Below are 19,921 nucleotides of genomic sequence, written 5' to 3' on the forward strand. Positions count from 1 at the left end.
TGATCTTCTGTTAAATATGATGTGGAGGCAGGCAAGGTAAGTCAGCCCGACGTTAATTCCTTTCTTGCAAAGCGTGGATGGTGTTGAATGCGACAGCCTCCTTGCCAGAGACTCATATCTCGGTAGATCCTGATTGAGTGGCCCTGATAAGTAACATCACGGTGCTCCTTTGCCCACGAAAAAACAAACTCCTTAACTTTGTGGCCATGGAATTGGGCTACAAAGGTTCGCATTGATCACCAGGATGAGGTTTCGGCTACAGGGTACGGTGGCCTTGGTCTAACTCTGAGGGTTTAGCGACTGATCCTTGCAAAACACCTTTTTGAATATTTCTGACAGAAACTATGTTTGGGCTCGGCCTTCAGTCCCTTCTGGTATACCAACAATGCGTAGGTTTTGTTGTCTTGACCGGATTTCCAGGTCATTGACTTTGCCTCACGACACGCTCTCCTTAATCGATGCATTCAGCCTGAACTCTAGTGATCACACAGCTAAATGAATGGTGTCAAGGCAGGACTGAGTAGGACCCAACGATTCTTCCAATGAAGTTTTGGCTCCGGAGCCAAACTTTGTTGGGATTTAGCGAGCTCGCTGACCAGAGGTACGCTCATAGTTCTGGCTGCTTATATTCTTCCCATACTACCACTACATTCCTTTTTGCTCCTCCGTCTTAAATTGTTTCCTGTACCATGTTGCCATGGCCAGTCAGCCCATCCAGCCTGCAGCCCCCACTCTTATCCAAACAAGCTGAAAGAATCTCAAACTTGTCAGACAATTGCAGTGACTGTACTCCTACCTCCTGGGTCCCTTTAGTTGCCTGCCTTGCAGTCACACCCTCCCATTCCTGATCACTGACCAAATCAGAAGACCCTCTCCTCAGGGTTGTGATTTCCTCCCTGCACAAAGTTTCCAGATAATTGGATAACTGGATGCATTCTTGATGTTTCACAGTGTCTGCAGCTCGGCCTCCAGCTCAATGGTTCCGAGCCGAAGCTCCTCAAGCCGCAAACACAATGACAGAAGTGTTGCCCTGGATCACTAAGGCATCCAGCAGCTCCCACATGTTGTAGCCATGACACATCACCTGTCCTACCATTCTTAATATGTTTTAATTAACTACTTAATTATTTTATTGAATTAATTATTTTTCTTTTTTATATATTTTCTTAACCATACAACTAGTTTTTAAGCTATTTTAAAGCGTGGGAATAGAATAGACCTTAACCCCTATAATAGAGCAAGAATCAAGCCCTCCAGGGTAAAAGTTAGAAAAGAAAATGGAGAGCCTCCTTTCCCTAACTAAAAGAAAAATACTGCAGATGCTGGAAAATTAAACAAACAGAAAATGTTGGAAAAACTCAGCCGGTCTGGCAGCACCTGTGGAGATCTCCATCAAAAAAAATATTTAAGGCAGCACAGTGATTCCAGCAAATGTATACTTGTAGTATTGAGACTGTGGGTGTCAAACTGCTCTGGAGTTAATGGCTGGAATTCTCCGATCATTGTGATTCGATTTCCCTGCCGGAAGCGCAGCCGCGGCAGCAGGTTTTGCGGTGGCGTGGAGTGGTTATAATGGGAAATCGCCACGGGCAGCACGGCGCAGTGCAGATGTCCCAGGTTCGAATCCGGCTTTGGGTCACTGTTCATGTGGAGTTTGCACATTCTCTGCGTGTTTGCACGGAGATGTGCAGTTTAGGTGGACTGGCCGCGCTAAATTGCCCCTTAATTGGAAAAGGTGAATTGGGCAGACTAAATTTATAAAAATAAAGAAGAAAAAAAGGGAAATCCCTTTGACAATTGGCGGTGGGATAATATCCCTCTGCCAACAAATGGCGCGCCACTGAGAAACACTGGGCTGGTGGACCAAAGAATTCAACCCAAAATGTCTGTTGTGATTAAACCTATGAAAATTATGGTTTGGGAGGTGGGGAGCAGGTTGATAGTTTTAGGATTTAATTTCAGCCTTTTGGTTGTTTTCTCACATTGAGTTCCACCTGAATTAAAGTTGCTCTGTTCCCACAGACCGGTTGACATTGATTCAGACAGTGATATCATCTTTGAGAACGACAATGGAAACTGCAACAACGTCCCTGTGGTGAGGAGTTGGTATTTTACTCATGAATATTGTGCATTTAGTCAGCTTGGCCCGATTTAGACATTTCTGTCTGAGCCAGAACGATACGGGTCGCAGCGATTACACTGCACTGGACCTGTTCTTCAGGTTTTACTTCATTCTCTGAAATGTTGTTTTAAGAGTAAATGTGGATTGTCACGGTTCTGGTGCTTGGCCGGTTGGAATAAATGTACTATAGAACGTCTAGTTCTTAAGCTAGTTAAAGTTTTATTATTTAACAATTGCGTGGTAAAGATAACTAAGAATATCATCAAAAACTACAAACGATGATAAATTAACTATGAGCTACTATAAATTATGACACTATCTTTCCTGAGGTAGCAGTGTCACATGGTTGTTCTCTACTATCACCTGCTGGTCGGAGGTCTTCCTTTCAATATATACATAACTGCTTAAGCATATCACATGAAGACAATATTGACAGATGTAGCTCAGAGCTAACTGCGTCTGATAGCGTGAAGGAGCTGGATTAATAGACAATGAAAATGACTAGAAACTTGAAGCTTTTTGCATTCCTGGGTATTGATGTTCAGCATTCTTTACAAAACTGGACTCTATCGTTCCCAAGTGAGGTCATAGAATCATAGAATTTACAGTGCAGAAGGAGGCCATTCGGCCCATTGAGTCTACACCAGCCCTTGGAAAGAGCACCCTACTTAAGCCCACGCCACCACTCTATCCCAATAACCCCACCTAACCTTTTTTTTTGGTACACTAACGGCACTTTATCATGGTCAATTCACCTAACCTGCACATATTTGGACTGTGGGAGGAAACCGGAGTCCCCAGAGGAAACCCACATACATACACGGGAAGAATGTGCAGACTCCGCATAGGCAGTGACCAAGCTGGGAATCGAACCTAGGACCCTGGTGCTGTGATGTAACTGCTCATCACTGTGCTACCATGCTGCCCATGGTCCATGGTGATATTAGCAACAGTCTCAAAAGCTAGGAAAGCAGACTCAATGCTGCAATTGATTGTGAACCTGGGATCTGGTTTGAATGCTGCCTGGACTGAGCATCAGTCTGAGCATTATACCAAAAAAAAAAGTTAGGTGGGGTTATTGGGATAAAGTGGTGACGTGGGCTTAAGTAGGGTGCTCTTTCCAAGGGCTGGTGCAGACTGAGCCTTTAATTTCTGCTTATTGCAGAGTTCCTATGTAAAGCAAATAGGGGCAGTCCAAACAGTTATTGGAAATGTACGATGTCTGCAGTGTAAAGTTGAGTCATCCAGAATTAATGTTGTAATAGAATCGGTTATTTCCAGTTTTGATTTCCTGAAGTCATTAGTTGTGGCCAACCAAAGCTGTCTATAGTTTCGCACTAAATTGTCATTGTTCCTGAGGTGAACAGAAATAGCTGTGGTCAGGGGCAGGTTTACAATGAAACACACCGTGCATAGGCACAGGCCCCCAAACGACAAGTGGCCCCAAAGTGATGAATGAGTCTCTCAAAGCGAGTCTCTCATAGTCAATCAGGGACAGAACTGCTTTGATATCCCTTCCAGTATGTACATGTCAATCACTGCTGAGCCAATCACAGAGGAGGGGGCAGCTCTTTCCTAGCACAATCACTGGAACTACATTATCTATGTGGCTTGCGACGCTGTGCCCCTGAGTAGTGAAGGGCTGCAGTATGGAATCAGAAGACATAGTCCATGTTGTTTGATTAATTTGTAGTTCTGGTAAGCGCAGCAGTGGTTCGCACCCAGCATTCGGGAGTTCGAATTTGAGAAAACACAAGCCCCAACGACTGATACATGGGCAGGACTGGAATTGGAGGTGTGCACCTGTAAGGCCTGGGCGGCGGGAGCCAGGATTGCAACTGTTTAACCCTTTCTACCCCGTCCCACTCCCTTACCCTCCATCCACTCCCTCACCCCATCTCCTTCACCTCTCATTTCCACCTTCACCCCATCTCATCCTCTCACCCTCCCCAGTCCCATTCCTTCATTCCCTAACCCCAGGAGGAGAGCACTGATTGTGTGGGAGTATGTGCGTTTGTGGGGAGATCCATTTGTAAATAGGCTTCTTCAGGAGTGAGCCGAACCTGATAACGGCCTCCACCCGGGGAGGTGCTACCTGGCATTGCGATACACCTGGCCACTAAGCGTTCAAGGGGCAGCTGCCATTGCAGTACGATCTGTACAGGAGTGAACCAGCTCACTGGGAGAGAGAAGCACGTTTTGTAGGTAAATCCTTCATCTTAGTACTGAGGTGAGACCAAGCCTGCATTTCCTCAGAAAGAACGTGTTCTGCTTTTCAATTAATGTCCTTTCCTCTTTTTGTATTACGTAAACACGAGCGAATCAAGGCAATGGCCTCAATTATAGAATCTCAGCACCAGGGCTGCGACTTCCTTCGGCTTTCTAACCTAATAAATATTTTATTAGGATCAAGACTTTGGTCACCTGAAGCCAAATCCTCTAAGAATATGGAAGTTTCTTTAGACTCCAGAAGTTTTGACAGTCTCTTCATTCATTCTATTTGAAGCATAACCACAATATCTAAAATTAGCTACGTATATTATAGTTTGTCAGAAATAAGGGTGTGTTATCTTATTCAATACATAGTATGGAAAGGAAAAAATAGTTGAGGGTGCAGGCGAGAATTTCCTTTCTTACTTGACATGTTGGGAAGTAATGGATTTAATCAGTAGCAGTGCTCCTGAAATGATATCCGATTTCAAAGTGGGAACATAGAATTTCAGCATAGATGGAAGCTATTTAGCCCATCACTGTCACTGCACAGACCTCAGAACACACTATTCACATCATCCTATTTCCCATCTCTTTTTTAAAAGTCTATGGGAAAACAAAACGTATGATGGAGATTATTCCTGCCACTGTTTTTGATGGGAACTTTTCATGTCCTGACAATTCACAATTTATGTCAGTAGTCATTGTATCATCATATTTCATTTGGCTGAGAAAAATATTGCTGCAGACAACCTGGTACCTTCTGTAAGAATGGGTTCAACTTTCAGGTTAAAAAAAGGCTTCAAAAATGGGGATTGGGGTTGCTGGTTGATGGAAATAAGTTATAGAGAAGACAAATAAAGTTATTGCATAAATAGTCAGAGAGAAGCCTCAAAAATAAATATTTCACAAGTATAAACATTTACAAGATTGCATGCATGGGTATCGGAGACAACTGAAGTTAACTAAAGCCACAATTGGGTGCCAAAAATGCATTGGAAAGACACAATTGATCAGGTGGCATTCCCATGGTAAAGCTTTGTAAATTATGACTAGAAAAGTCACATCGGTCTTTTGAAAGATTTAGCCTGGTGGTCAGGACTGACGAGGAGGATATGACTGAAATGTAAGTATATGTTTTGTATTAATTTTCACTATTGAAGATGATACAATGGTAGGTGCAAATGCTTTAGCTATTGACTCCTTTCATGTAAATGCATAAATGGCCTCCGCTTGGTTTGAGGAGCTGAAGATTGATCAGGTTGCTGGACCTGTTAGCATTTAACCTTGAGAAAATCAGAGAGGTACTATGAGAGCTGGGCCACTTGAGCTTGTTCTGCCTTTACTGATCTGTATCTTAACTCTATTTACCCAGTTTTGTTCCATATCTTGTTGGTAAAGCTCTATGATTGATGTTTATAATGGGCTTGGATTACATGATTAAACGGGTTGCATAATGAATTATGAGTTATCTTGAAGAATAATTATATAAAAAATGCCAACTGGCACTAATATTTTTCACTTAAAAAACATAGTTTCGTCACTGAACTGATTTATAAATTGGAAAACAATTTAAAATTGAATATTGATCTGCGTTCGTCATGAACAATCACATTGGAGGGATCATCCAGTCCAGATAAGGAGCGTTCCTTCTAGGAGAGAGGTGACAAAATTGGGAAGGGCTAGTCACTTGCAGTCAGGCAGCCACTGAGGACCGGGGAACATGATAGGCCGAGACTTCCGGTTGCGATCAAGAGCTGAGCGGTCGCATGAAAGGTGGCTTTCGCATGAAACCCTTGAGTGTAACCTTTTAACTCCAGCAAGCAGGCATCAAAAATATTTACAACCCCTAGCCTAACCCCCGCAAACTGCATCAACAAGGAAAAGAGGGGACAAAAATAGGAAAACGTCAGTCGAAAGGCCAGCAAGGGTGAGGGGAGGGCAGCCTCAGCCTTGGAATCGACAGCCACATGCGGTAGCATGGGACCGAGAAGAGCCGACCCCACAGAGTTCTCAGTACAGACTAAGACGTTGACGGACAAACTCATGGGCTTCATCACGCTAAGCTCCAAAAACATAGGGAGGAGCCAAAGAAAGACCTCTGGCAGCCGTCGAGACAGCAGTGGAGGCTGTGACGGTCCCTGTAGAGATCTACCATGTGGTACAAATGCAGTCTCGCATACACTTGAAAACTCGGTAGAAATTTTACTTACACTACTCGGATGCGAAGTAAGAATCTTTTATTGCTTCTATTGTTTACAATTGAGAGAAACTCAAATCTAGTCTCAATAAAGCCTTGCCAGCAAAAGACTTGGAGAAGTAATTTATAAAACAATTTTAACTTTCAAAAATAGTACAGAAATGGTTTCTTGCTTAAGGCAAAGACAGCTTGCGCAGACTTCAAGAGTTTTAGAAGGGAAAATATGAAAATAAGGATAGCAAATAGTCAAGTAAAAGTATAGATTGATCCGGATAGAAAATGGCTGTCTGGACTCTCATGTTTAAGGAGAATGTTATCAGTCTCAAGCCATCTGTCCCTACCTCGATGTCGTCCTGATTGGTTTGGGTGAGTTTCAACTACATTTGATTGGATAGTTAACTGTCAATCCTCAATGTGTAACACAAGTTTTAAATGTTTCATGTTTGAATTTTTGTGTGTGCTATGGAATTGATTTTGTGCTGTAATCGAGTCTGGCTCTTACTGGTTTTCTGCTGACTTTCATTTTATCCATATTCTGAACAATGGTGGCTTCATATTGCTATGGTGCTCATTTCGACCTTGATCTGATTACTGGTACAACTCATTTCTTTATATGCAACTTACTTTGAAATCTGTTCATTAGAACAATAGTCAGTTCATATTGTCAGTAAAAATGTTGCATTTACCTTCAACTAGTTTGTGGATGTGTCAAGTTCTGTACCTTTATTTAAGTCACGTGTTTTGTCATGACCTAAGTTTATAAATACTGAAATCCTTATTTAAAATGGGTTTTAAAGACTGGGCTTTAATATTTACATTAAAATGGCCTTAATAGCTGATTTCCTTCAGCCCCCGTGAGGGAAGCAATAGCCAAGATGTGTGGCAACTTGAGGCCCAAGAGATTTAGAATTTTTTTAGAATTTAGAACAGTACAGCACAGAACAGGCCCTTCGGCCCTCGATGTTGTGCCGAGCAATGATCACCCTACTCAAGCCCACGTATCCATCCTATACCAGTAACCCAACAACCCCCATTAACCTTATTTTTTCGGACACTATGGGCAATTTTAGCCTGGCCAATCCACCTATCCCGCACATCTTTGGACTGTGGGAGGAAACCGGAGCACCCGGAGGAAACCCACGCACACACGGGGAGGACGTGCAGACTCCGCACAGACAGTGACCCAGCCGGGAATCGAACCTGGGACCCTGGAGCTGTGAAGCATTTATGCTAACCACCATGCTACCGTGCGGCCCTGATAACGGCAAGAGACCTCGAGAAGGCCATCACGAACAAAGGGAAAGGTATCACAGCACTCGAAGCTGGGGTAGCAAGCTTGATTAAGACCCAGAAGGGCCTAATGGAAAAGGTTGACGACCAGGAGAACAGGTTGTGACGATAAAACTTAAGAATCGTGCGGCAGCCGGAAGGAATGGAGTGGAGCAACCCTACTGAGTATATAGCTCAGGAAACTGGTTGGGGAGGAGGGCTTTATCACGTCTCCAGGGGTAGACCGGTTGCTTTGGTAGCTTCCCAGAGCCAGGGAGCCACCGCGGGTAATCACAAATGCCAGGACAAAGATCCTGAGGTGGGCGAAAGGCGTGAGAGAGTGTAAGTGGGATGGACATTCCATCTGCTTGTACCAAGACATTGGGGCAGACGTAGTCAAGCGCTGGGCTGAAATTAACAGCACCAAATCTGCCCTGTAAAGATGTAAGGTGCGGTTTGGCATGCTTTACCCTGCCAAGCTATGGGTCATGCACCAGGGGGAAAGAGTTCCCGGGGGAACGCCAAGTTTGTCCAAAATAATGGTCTGGGCAAACAGTGATAGTATACAAGGGTAGAACGTGGGATGCAAAAGTCGAGAGGAGCAGGGACATGTTTTGTGTGTGTTGACACTACGACAAGGTGGGTGGCCATATTAATTAACCGGACAGTCTCATATACGGCGGTGGGCAGAGTGACGGACCAAGGGGGGCAGTGCGTAATGGTCAGTGAGCTTGGTAAATATATACGCCCCGAAGTGGGACAATGAAAAATGAAATTAAATTAAATGAAAATTGCTTATTGTCACGAGTAGGCTTCAAATGAAGTTACTGTGAAAAGCCCCTAGTTGCCACATTCCGCCACCTATTCGGGGAGGCTGTTACGGGAATCGAACCGTGCTGCTGGCCTGCTTGGTCTGCTTTTAAAGCCAGCGATTTAGCCCTGTACTAAACAGTCCCTATGTAGAGTTTGTTGGGAAAACGATGGTTGGGGGTCGTCTTTAACAGTGTATAGGACCCGACCCAACCCCAGGACAGGTAACATGTTGGACAATGCATGAGAATTAACCACCTTTATGAAGCAGATGGTTGGGGGGGGGGGGTAGAAGTTTCACCACCCAAGACACAGAAAATTCCCCATCTTCTCCCATGTGCATAAGGCCAACACATGGATAGACATTTTTGTGGTGGGGAAGAGAGTGCTTCCAGGGGTAACAAAGGTAGAATACTCCATTATAATCACCGACCACGATCCGCACTACATTGACTGTGGTTGGAGGCATGGAGGCTGGATACAGTTCTCCTTGCCGATAAGAAATTCTGCACTAAAATATCCCAAGCCATTGATGATTTTCTATCCAGCAACCAGAACAGGGAGGTCTCACTCTTCACATTCTGGGAGGCACTGAAGGCGGTGATCAGGGGTGAAAGAAAAGCCTACAGGGTCCTTAAAGGTAAGGAAGGAGAGGTAACCAAGCAGCAGCTGATCGACTCCATACTGGAGGTGGATCGGCAGTACTCCATGGCCCCAGCCATGGACTTCTGGCGGAAAGGAAAAAGCTGCAGATTGAATTTGATCTACTCTCCACACGGAAGGCAGTCCACCAGCTCTGCCAGATGTGGAGTGGGGGGGGGGGGGGCGTAAAACGGCCAGCGTTCCTCTGTTTAGCTGGGGGCGAGCAGCAAGGCAGCATAGAATACCTGGCTCTACCTGTCGATTTGGCCCAGAGAATTGGTGATTGTCGCGCGCGTACCTGACCTGCAGAAAAGTGCCCTCCTTTTGGCCGGCTCGCGTGCCCCGGACCATCCCCAACAGTGCCCCAACCTCTGACAAAGTTCCCCCTGCTCATGGATCGGCCCTCCCCCGACTGTGCCAGCGCTGGACTGAGTCCGCATCCACCACGCCGAGTTCCCGACGGATGATAGCACGCGCGAACGATACCGTCGGGAACCCGGCCTATCCCAGGGTGGGGGGAAACATCGGGGGGGGGGTGGGTCTCGGGCAACAACCTGAGACCGTCGGCACGCCAGTTTGGAGGGGGTGGCGCATCGCGAAAGCGGAGCCGTCCCCAATTTGGTCGGAAAGGGGTATTCTCCAGCCAAAGGCGATTTTTGGCATCGGCGACCGGAGAATTCCGCCCAAGGTCTTTACAAACTTTTACCGAGGGCAATACACCTCCAAGCCCCCAGAGGGGGCTACGCACCAACAGCCGCCCGAGATCAGAATCAAAACTGGGAACCTGGCATTGTGAGGCAGCAGTGCTAACCACTCTGCCACCATATATATTTTTTCTTCTTTTTTTCATTCATGGGATGCGAGTGTCGCTGGCTGGGTCAACATTTATTGTTCATTCCTGAGGACATTTAAGAGTCAACCTGAGAATCTGGAGTCACATGTAGGCCAGGCAAGAATGACAGATCGCCTTCCCTAAAGGACACTAGTGAACCAGATGGGATTTTTAGGACAATCAACAATAGATTCATGGAAATCATTAGACCTCTAATTCCAGATTTTTTTAGAATGGAGGTACCTCATGGAGGAGTATACGGTTTTGGTTCGGAGCAGTGTTCGCTATTTGGGTGAAGCTCCTGTATAGCGCCCCTATGGCGAGTAAACGGACAAACAAATCCTACAGTTACTGGAAACTGTTTTTCCCGATCTACTCTATTAAAGCAACTCATGATTTTGGACACCTCTATATTTCCCCTTAACTGTTTCTGATAAGGTGAACAATCCTGAAGCCAGAATGTTCAGGGTGTGGAGGGAAAGCACAATGAAAATTGGGTAGAGTAAAATGGAGGCTGCGTGAGAATGAGACGGTGGGGGGAGCATGATGGAGGCCAGGTTGGGAGGGAGATGTAGTATTAAATGTAGACTTTTACATTGAGGAGCGGGTCACTGTGTGGAGTTTGCACATTCTCCCGTGACTGTGTGGGTTTCACCCCCACAATCTAAAGATGTGCAGGTAGGTGGATTGGCCATGCCAAATTGCCCCTTAATTGGAAAAAAAAATTGGGTACTCTAAATTTATTTTGAAAAAAGTGGAGACTTTTACCATTCCCAAGACATGAGCAAGAGGCCTCAGCTGAGCCAGATTATAATTCTTGTAGGCTTGAGTTGTGCCACTCTTTCCTCTTGTGGATTTTTATAAAATCATTCATGCCTCTGGTTGTCATTGGCAATGCCAAAATGTATTGTCTAGTCCCTATTACTTAACTTATATTGTGTTTTATACTCTACAACTGATGTTCTGGACCTTTAAATACTTTCTTTAGGCCTGTCAGTAAAAATGCACTGATTAGAATTTTTATAAAATTACTTTATCAGAGTTACAAAGCCAGAGGTCAGAGTGTGGACAGGGGCAAACCCATAATCCAGCTCCTTGCCTGCTCCAAAAACCAATTGAAACTGAATCCAATTCATGGTCCCCAAAAGAAAGACCTACCAGATCCAGGCTTGACACCTGACCTCGCGCTCATCTTAGCCAAAAGGTCGAGACAAAGTTCCTCCTCTCGCTTAATGGTTTAATTGGTAAAGGCTGAGTAGCTGGGCTGTGCTAACCAAGGAGGTACCATATTTGGTGCTCAAGTGATGATGGAGGGAAGTAAAACTCAAAGTCTGTTCTCGACCGCGTGGAGTTGTAAAAGTTACGTTTATTCGGAATTGCTGTGTTCACATAGGAGAGGAAAGTTCTGCTGCTAGCCTTAACTCTCAAAAGTCAGCTCTGATCATAGTCAGAATTGCACAGATATATATTTAAGGTTCTTTCAGATTTACAAGTAGGCATTGACGTCATCAATTCAGTCGGAACAATACAAGGTGATCAGTATGCATATTTTCTGGTCCCTTTAATGGGAAAATGATCACCTAATACAATTTTACAATCTCCTGGATTCTGTTCAACATATTTTCTTTACCTTGAACTTCTGTTAATGTTTTTATCCCCTGCACTGGGCTCGACAATGAATCTCCTACAGATAGGCTGGAGCCATGATTTCTGTGATGTGGATCCCCATTCTTATCCTAATGCCCTGTGAGATGATTGAATTATCTTCAGTGCAGGTGACTTTTCTTTAAGGTCCAACATTTTAACCCCTTGCCTGCCGGTTTTTACCCTTGATTTGTGCTGTTATAATACTTGAGACATCTTTATTATTACTTGTATCAATTCTGACACACATATAGCAATTTCCTCCGCTAACACACAAGCCAGTGGGAAAGGTTAGTTGTGAAGATGCCGGTTGTCCAGTTGCCGTTGGTGAAAGTCCATGGGCTGGATTTTCCACTGGCGGGATTCTCCATTGCGCCAGCAGCGCACCCATGCCTGATGGTTTTCCGACGGCGTGGGGCTGCCCACAATGGGAAATCCCATTGGCCGGCTGGCAGGACGGAGAATGACTAAGAATCATGCTGCCGGAGTTCTGGTGCGGCGGGACGGAGAATCCCAACCCATGTCTGTGACTATAGGATGAAAACCAGGTCAAGCTCTGCTGTAGTATCCACCAGGATGGAGTTGCCTATCAGTGCTTATCAGTCACAGTTTCTTTTATAAGGTATGGAGAATGACGGCACCTACGACACTATACAGTTGCATGAGTCAGCTTTTTGACCGGTAAGAAAGTAAGCAAAAAGTAAGCAAAAATATCTAATATCTATCTGTATATCGCCTGCCCATTAGCAAGAATGTGCCCTTTTTCTCATTCTCATAGCAGCTTGAGTGTAATTTATATTTCGGCTGATGCCTTACACTACTTTGTGTAATCTGATAATGTATCGTATATATTATGATTGTTTGTTGATCTGCAGGGCAGGGCAGCTGCAAGTGCAAAGACTCCCGAGAATGAGAAAATGGAGAAGATGGGCATCATACTCGTACCACCGACAGTGCACTATCTGTATATTCAGGTAACCGATTCTATCCAGAATCTCCAACATTTACATATTCAAGTAACCCACTCCAGATTGTGCAGCGTTTATGTTCTGGTAACACCATACTCCTGATTTTGTACTATTTGTACACTCTGCTAGCAAACTGTACCCACAATGTGTATATTCAGGTAACATACTGTACGTAAAGTGAACAGCAGTTTACTCAAATCACGTGATTCAGTGCCAAAGACAATGCGCCATGCCACCTACCACTTGGAAAGGAACAACTGAAATCTCCTCCCGTACCACGAATCTAATCTGACACTTACTGGATATATTTTAGTGTTAGTGTATGGTTCAGATTAACTGGTATCATAGAACAGTACAGCACAGAACAGGCTCTCCGGCCCTCAATGTTGTGCCGAGCCATGATCACCCTACTCAAACCCACGTATCCACCCTATACCCGTAACCCAACAACCCCCCCCCTTAACCTTACTTTTATTAGGACACTACGGGCAATTTAGCATGGCCAATCCACCTAACCCGCACATCTTTGGACTGTGGGAGGAAACCGGAGCACCCGGAGGAAACCCACGCGCACACGGGGAGGACGTGCAGACTCCACACAGACAGTGACCCAGCCGGGAATCGAACCTGGGACCCTGGAGCTGTGAAGCATTTATGCTAACCACCATGCTACCGTGCTGCCCCTATCGTGCTGAGAAAATTGACAACAGCATTTATAGCACCAACATAAGTGATTACAGATGTGATTAATGCTCAAAGCAATCTGGGACATCCTGCAGATGTGATGAGCTACTTCATGACCTCTTTCTTTCTCTCCGCTTACCTCTCTTTCTCTGTGTCTTTGTGTACGCAAACCAGATGAGCAATTGTGGCTAAGTTGAAGGTCAGCTGAGGTGAAATAATTCCTGCATCTGCCAGACATAACGGAATTTCCTTTGGGTTGTATTTCCCGATTGGCTGCCACAATGCCATTCAAATGGTGGCTAGGTGGGAGAAGTCCTGAGGAGATTTTGGAAAATTTCTCCAACTATGGATGCAAAGATACAGTCCCCCAGAAGGAGAAAAAATATAGTAACTTGACTACTCAAACACCACGCGAGTAGATTTTGGTAGACATGAGTATGTGCTGCTTGACATCAAGTCAGGCAATTACACTGACAGAGGGGAAGGTCCTGAAAACCTGGGCTTGAAGTGGAATGGTCAAGTGGTGGTATGCTTAAAACGAAAAGATAAAAATGAATAGATATTCATTCTCCAATCCTCATCCCTTTCAGTCTCCTGTTTGTGACCTGTTCATGCAAGCAGGCTAAGACACCTTGATCTGGCCTTAGGGGGTCGGCAGAGTGGCAAGGGATTGAGGGGGAATAGGGGAGCATCGGGTGTCACTATATGCGGATGTCCTGTTACTGTACATGTTGGACCCGCTGGAGAACATGGGGAGGATTATAGGCCTATTAGGGAAGCTCGGGGTGTTCTCAGGATACAAGTTGAACGTAGGGAAAAGTGAAGTGTTCTCAGCGAACGAGGTTGGTCGGAGAGCCAGCTTAGGGCAGTTACCATTTAAAGTAGCCCGAGATAGGTTTAGATATCTGGGGATTTGGGTAACGGGAGAATGGGCGCTGCGGCATAAATGGGATTTAACAAAACCGGTGGAGGAGGTTAAGGAGGATCTGAAGAGGTGGCATACGCTGCATCTCATCCTGGCAGGGAGGGTCCAAGTGGTGAAGATGAACGTCTTGCAAAGGTTTCTATTCCTGTTCCAGATGCTTACGATTTTTATACCAAAGGCCTTTTTGAGGAAGCTGGATACGATTATCTCAGAGTTTGTGTGGGCAGGGAAGGTGCCAAAAGTAAAAAGGGCCCTGTTACAGAGGGAGGAGGAGGGTAACCTGCTGCATTATTATCTGACGGTGAACGTGGAGAAGATGAGGTACTGGTGGTGGGAAGGAGAGGGAGCAGAATGGGTTAGGATGGAGGAAGAAAGGGCAGCACGGTGGCGCAGTGGTTTGCACTGAGACTACAGCGCTGAGGACCCGGGTTTGAATCCTGACCCTGGGTCACTGTCCATATGGAGTTTGCACATTCTCTTCCGTGCCTGTGTGGGTTTCACCCCCACAACCCAAAGATGTGCGACACTAAATTGCCTCTTAATTGGAAAAAAACCAAACAATTTAGTGCTCTAAATTTATAAAAAAATAGGATGGAGGGAGAATCCTGTAGGGGTCCAGCCTGCGGGCTATGGTGACGGTGGCGTTGCCACTGGTGCCAAGGAAATATATGGAGTGACCAGTGAAGGTGTGAAACCACTTGAGGAGGAGGAGGAGGAGGAACTGAAGGAGAGGGTAGAGCTCCCGAGAGGAAGTGAGTTTAGATACTTGCAGATAAGGCACTTCACGCGGAAGGTTTGGAAAGAGTTACTGAAGTTTGCCCTGCTGGAACGCCTACTCCCAGACGTGGAAGGGGAGGGCAGGATCGGATACATATATGGGTGGCCGGGAGAGCAGGGAGGCGTGAGCAGGTGGTGAAGATTAAGGAGAAGTGGGAGGGGAGTTAAACTGGGAGTGTGGGGTGAGGGCGCTACGCAGGATAAACACAACTTCCTCGTGCATTCCTGATACAATTCAAGGTGGTACACCGAGTGTATATGACTTGGGCAAGAATGAGTGGGTTCCTCCAGGGAGTGGCAGACGAGTGTGAGAAGTGTTGGCGGGGACCAGCAAACCACACACCTATGTTCTGGGGCCGGCATTAACGAGGATTGTAGTGGAGGAGGTTGGGCCGGACCCGTTGGTGGTGATATTTGGGATATTGGAGAAGACGGAACTGATAGAAGGGAGGAAGGCTGATGTTGTGCCTTCGCTTCTCTAGTTGCCCGGCAAAGGATCTTGTTGGAATGGCGGTCGGCAACGCCACTGGGAATGGTGGCCTGGCTGGGAGACTTGCACGACTTTCTCCGTCTGGAAAAGATCAAATACGAATAGAGGGGTTGAGAGGAGGGCTTTGAGGCAAGGTGAGGGCTATTGTGGCCATGTTTGAAGAGTTGTTCGTCACAGAGGGGAGGGTGAAAATGGGGAAAAGATTTGTACAAACTGTGTAACTGTGTGTTGGGGAGTATGTTCCCCAAACTGTTATATTTTATAACCGTTGGAATAAGTTTGGAATAAAATACATTAAAAAAAAAAATCACCTTGATCAAATACGCTGCACCCTGGCCTCACCCACGCACAAATCACCCAAATCACAAGAATGTAGAAGTATGTGCTGAGATTGATCTTAATGCCAATTGTGCGGCAAAGCCCATCTTGATCCCTTACTCAAAAGTCTACAAAAAATAAGAGTTAATATTTGTACCAAGTTTGAAAATCCCTAATGCAAGCTACCCAATTTCAGAACTGGTAACCCACCATGCCCAGAAAAATCAAGGCGACTCAGAAGTTCAATTAAATTCATGCAGGACGGAATGGTACAGATGTAGTCCTGTTTCTTATGGTTTGGGTCCTCAATACAGTACTGTGCTTCAATGGTAGATTGGATTGTAATTTTAATACATTTGAATTCAACTTTGCACTTTTAAAAAAATATTTCTTTTTAATATTTCATCCATTATTTCCCTGTTACCTACTGAATTTTTGTCTGTATTTGTTATCGCATAATTGTTAGATGTTTTCCTGTGTTTGACCTGATTACTTAGTGCGTATATGAATTTTTCAATGCAAGTTACACTGCAATTCAGCCTTTGGGCTGCGAGCAATTTCTTGAATAAAATATCATTATTTGTAACCAAATATCTTTGCACTTCAGTGCTCTTCGCCAAATTGGCTGCAAGATCAATAACTATAGTAATGAGACTCTGGCTTGCTTTTGAGTTGCAGCTGTGAGATTTTATGGACGTAGTTCAATCAAATAAATGGTCTTGCAGATCACCCAGTGAGTTGGATCTGAGGTGCTGAATTTACAGGCACATTGCTACGTGACTTGCAAATGGTACATTTTATTTTCTTGGCTTTTTCAGATGGAATACTGTGAGAAAAGCACTTTACGGGATACAATTGACCAAGGACTATACAGAGACATTAACCGTCTCTGGAGGCTGTTCCGGGAAATCCTTGATGGACTAGCATATATTCATGAACAGGTTAGTTTTGCAGAATAGTTCTTTATGGGGGATTTATGATATCTGGTGGGGGTGACTTTTAGCCTGCGATCGCTATCAGAGAATGGCAATGTGGGCGGAAATCTGGAGAGAATCTGGAAACTTGGTTTCCTCCGGAGAGATCACGTTTCCCAATTTTCCCTGCCCCTCACCGGCGACGTCATTAGGTTCTTGCCCACAAAGTGTGGGAACTCATTTATATACATTTAACTGCATTTTAATATTATTAACAGCCTCCCCACCCACTTAATCCTCCCTCACTTAATATTCATTCCTTGCTGACATGACGCAAAACCTCAGTGTTGATCGAAGCGACCTCTGTGGAGCCGGGTGCCAGCTCTATCAGGCCCCATCCTGCCAGAGTGATGGTGTAAACCCAATTCTTTTTTATTCCAATTAAGGGGCAGCTTAGCGTGGAAAACTTACCTACCCTGCACATCTTTTTGGGTTGTGAGGTGAGACCCATGCCGACACGGAGAACGTGCAAACTCCACACGGACAGTGACCCGAGGCCGGGATTGAATCCGGGTCCTCGAATAAGTGCTGGCCACTGAGCTACTGTGCTGCCCAATGAGTGATGGTGTACATCAATCCCACGCATTTTAAAGAGGCTCTAAATCGGGAGCGAAAACTTGTCTGTGCAATTGGAGAGCTATAATATAGAGCCCTGATTCTGCCCAATGTATGCAAACTTCCAAAAGACTTTTGGCAAAGTTCATATCACAGAGATCTAGTTCATAATAAGGCATTTCTCCTGAGTTCCTTATTGGACTCCCCAACAAATGGAAACATTTCTCTATATTTAACCTAACAAGCCATCTGAGGCAAGTTTAACATAGCTTTTCTATTGTTCAGTTCTATCCAAAAACGTATGAACCCCAGTACTGCTTTTGCCTTTTTGTGGCCATATTAATCTGCATCATTCAGTTTCAGGATTTGTGTAACTTATTCCTTAGATCTCTTTGCTCCTCTGCTTCATTCAGACTCTTATTGTTCAAACGGTATGTGACACTCCTATCCTTTTTACAAAAATACACCACCTCATGCTTATATTAAAATTCATTTGTTGATTGGACATTCAGTCTGCAATTTTATTAATGTGCTACTGTAATTTGTTGCATCTCAGGGTTAACTATGCCTTCAAACTTGGTGTCATCTGCAACTTTAGAAATTATACTTCTGATTCTCAAACGTAAGTCATTGATGTAAATCGTATTGTCTTAGCACTGATCTGTAAAACACCACCTCTCGTCTTTTGCCAGGTTGACCTTTTTAAAAAAAAATACATTTTTATTCAACAAATTTTCAACATTTTCAAAATACAACACCCAAACAGCCCCAAGCAACCCTCAAACAAACAAACAAGATATCTCCCCCGCCTACTCAACAGTCAATGGTAACCAACTCCCGAACATGAGTAATAAACAAACCCCAACATTTGTAGAACCCCTCCTTCATCCCCCTCAGCTCAAACTTTACCTCTCTAGGGTCAAAAATTCTAGAAAATCCCCCCGCCACGCCGAGAGGTAGGGTGGAGAGGCTGACCTCCACCCCAACAAACAGGCACATTGGGCTGGTTTAGCACACTGGGCTAAATCGCTGGCTTTTAAATCAGGCCAGCAGCACGGTTCAATTCCCGTACCAGCCTCCCCGAACAGGCGCCGGAATGTGGCGACTAGGGGCTTGTCACAGTAACTTCATTGAAGCCTACTCGTGACAATAAGCGATTTTCATTTCATTTCATTTTCATTACACAAAATCCACCTTCAAGCGATCAACGAGGTGAAGGCTAAGACATCTGCCCCCAGGCCTGCTTGCAGCTCGAGCTGGTCTGATACACTGAATATGGCTTCTAGGGGGCCGGACTTCACATCCACATGTAAGACCCCTGAAATTGTCCTGAATACCAACTCCAAAAGTTTTCTAGTTTCGGACAGGACCAAAACATGTGAACATGATTTTCAGGAGCTCTCCCACATCACTCAGGCATATTCCACCCCTTCGAACAGCTGGCTCAGGGCTGGTTTAGCACACAGGGCTAAATCGCTGGCTTTTAAAGCAGACCCAGGCAGGCCAGCAGCACGGTTCAATTCCCGTACCAGCCTCCCTGAACAGGCGCTGGAATGTGGCGACTAGGGACTTTTCACAGTAACTTCATATGAAGCCTACTTGTGACCATGAGCGATTTTCTTTTCATTTAATTTTATTTCATTTCATTTCATTTCATTTAGTGAGGTGCGCCCTATACACTACCTTCAGCTATATCAGCCCCAGCCTCGCACAAGAAGTCGAGGCATTCACCCTCCACAGCACCTCACACCACAGTCCCTCTTCTTACGCCATCCCCAGCTCCTCTTCCCATTTCGCCTTAATCCTCTCCATGGACACCCCATCCTCCTGTAAATCACTGAGATGACTCACTGCTCCAATCCCCTGCTGACAATACCTCCTCCAACAACAAGGGGACAGATGCTACCAGGAAGGTCGGGAATACCTTCCTTGCGAAGTCCTGCACCTGCATGTACCTAAACCCCTCTCTCTGTGTCAACCCATATTTCTCTCCCATCTCTTCTAAACTCGCGAATCGTCCCCCAAGGAACAAATCCTTAATTTCACTGATAACTTATTCGCCCAACCTCCAAATCTCGCATCCCCTTCCTGGCTCGAACCTATGATTCCCCCTAATCGGCTTCCCCCCCCTGACCGAGCCCTCAATTTAAAGTGCAATTTATACTGTCTCCAAATCATCATTGTGGCCACCACCACCTGACTCCCTGAATACTTTCCTGGGGCCATTGAGAGCGGTGCTGTTGCCAGTGCCCGCAACACCAACCCCTTACAAGAGCCCGCCTTCATCCTTACCCACAGAGCCCTCCCTCCTTGCACCATTCTCTCACCGTCTCAGTATTTACCGCCCAATAACACCGTCCTAATCCTGGACCCCCCCCACCAAAAAAAAAATTAGTGAGGAGATCAACTTATCCACCCCCTTGAAGAATGATTTAGATAGAAAGACTGCAGACACTGAAACAAGAACAAGAACCACGGCAACACAATCATTTTGACAGCT

The 19,921-nt window shown here is 45.2% G+C and overlaps 1 protein-coding gene across 2 annotated transcripts in view; it reads left to right on the top strand.

Moving 5' to 3' along the window:
* Nucleotides 1–19,921, top strand: part of eif2ak4 (eukaryotic translation initiation factor 2 alpha kinase 4) — a 236,481-nt gene that overhangs the window by 105,617 nt on the left and 110,943 nt on the right. For both annotated transcript variants that reach the window (XM_038782980.1, XM_038782988.1), the window contains 3 exons: nt 2,023–2,095; nt 12,606–12,704; nt 16,711–16,833. In XM_038782980.1, coding sequence (XP_038638908.1) covers nt 2,023–2,095; nt 12,606–12,704; nt 16,711–16,833 — 295 coding nt within the window. The remainder of the gene's footprint in view (nt 1–2,022; nt 2,096–12,605; nt 12,705–16,710; nt 16,834–19,921) is intronic.

The sequence above is a fragment of the Scyliorhinus canicula genome, chromosome 2, assembly GCF_902713615.1.
Source record: "Scyliorhinus canicula chromosome 2, sScyCan1.1, whole genome shotgun sequence".
Lineage (NCBI taxonomy): Eukaryota > Metazoa > Chordata > Chondrichthyes > Carcharhiniformes > Scyliorhinidae > Scyliorhinus > Scyliorhinus canicula.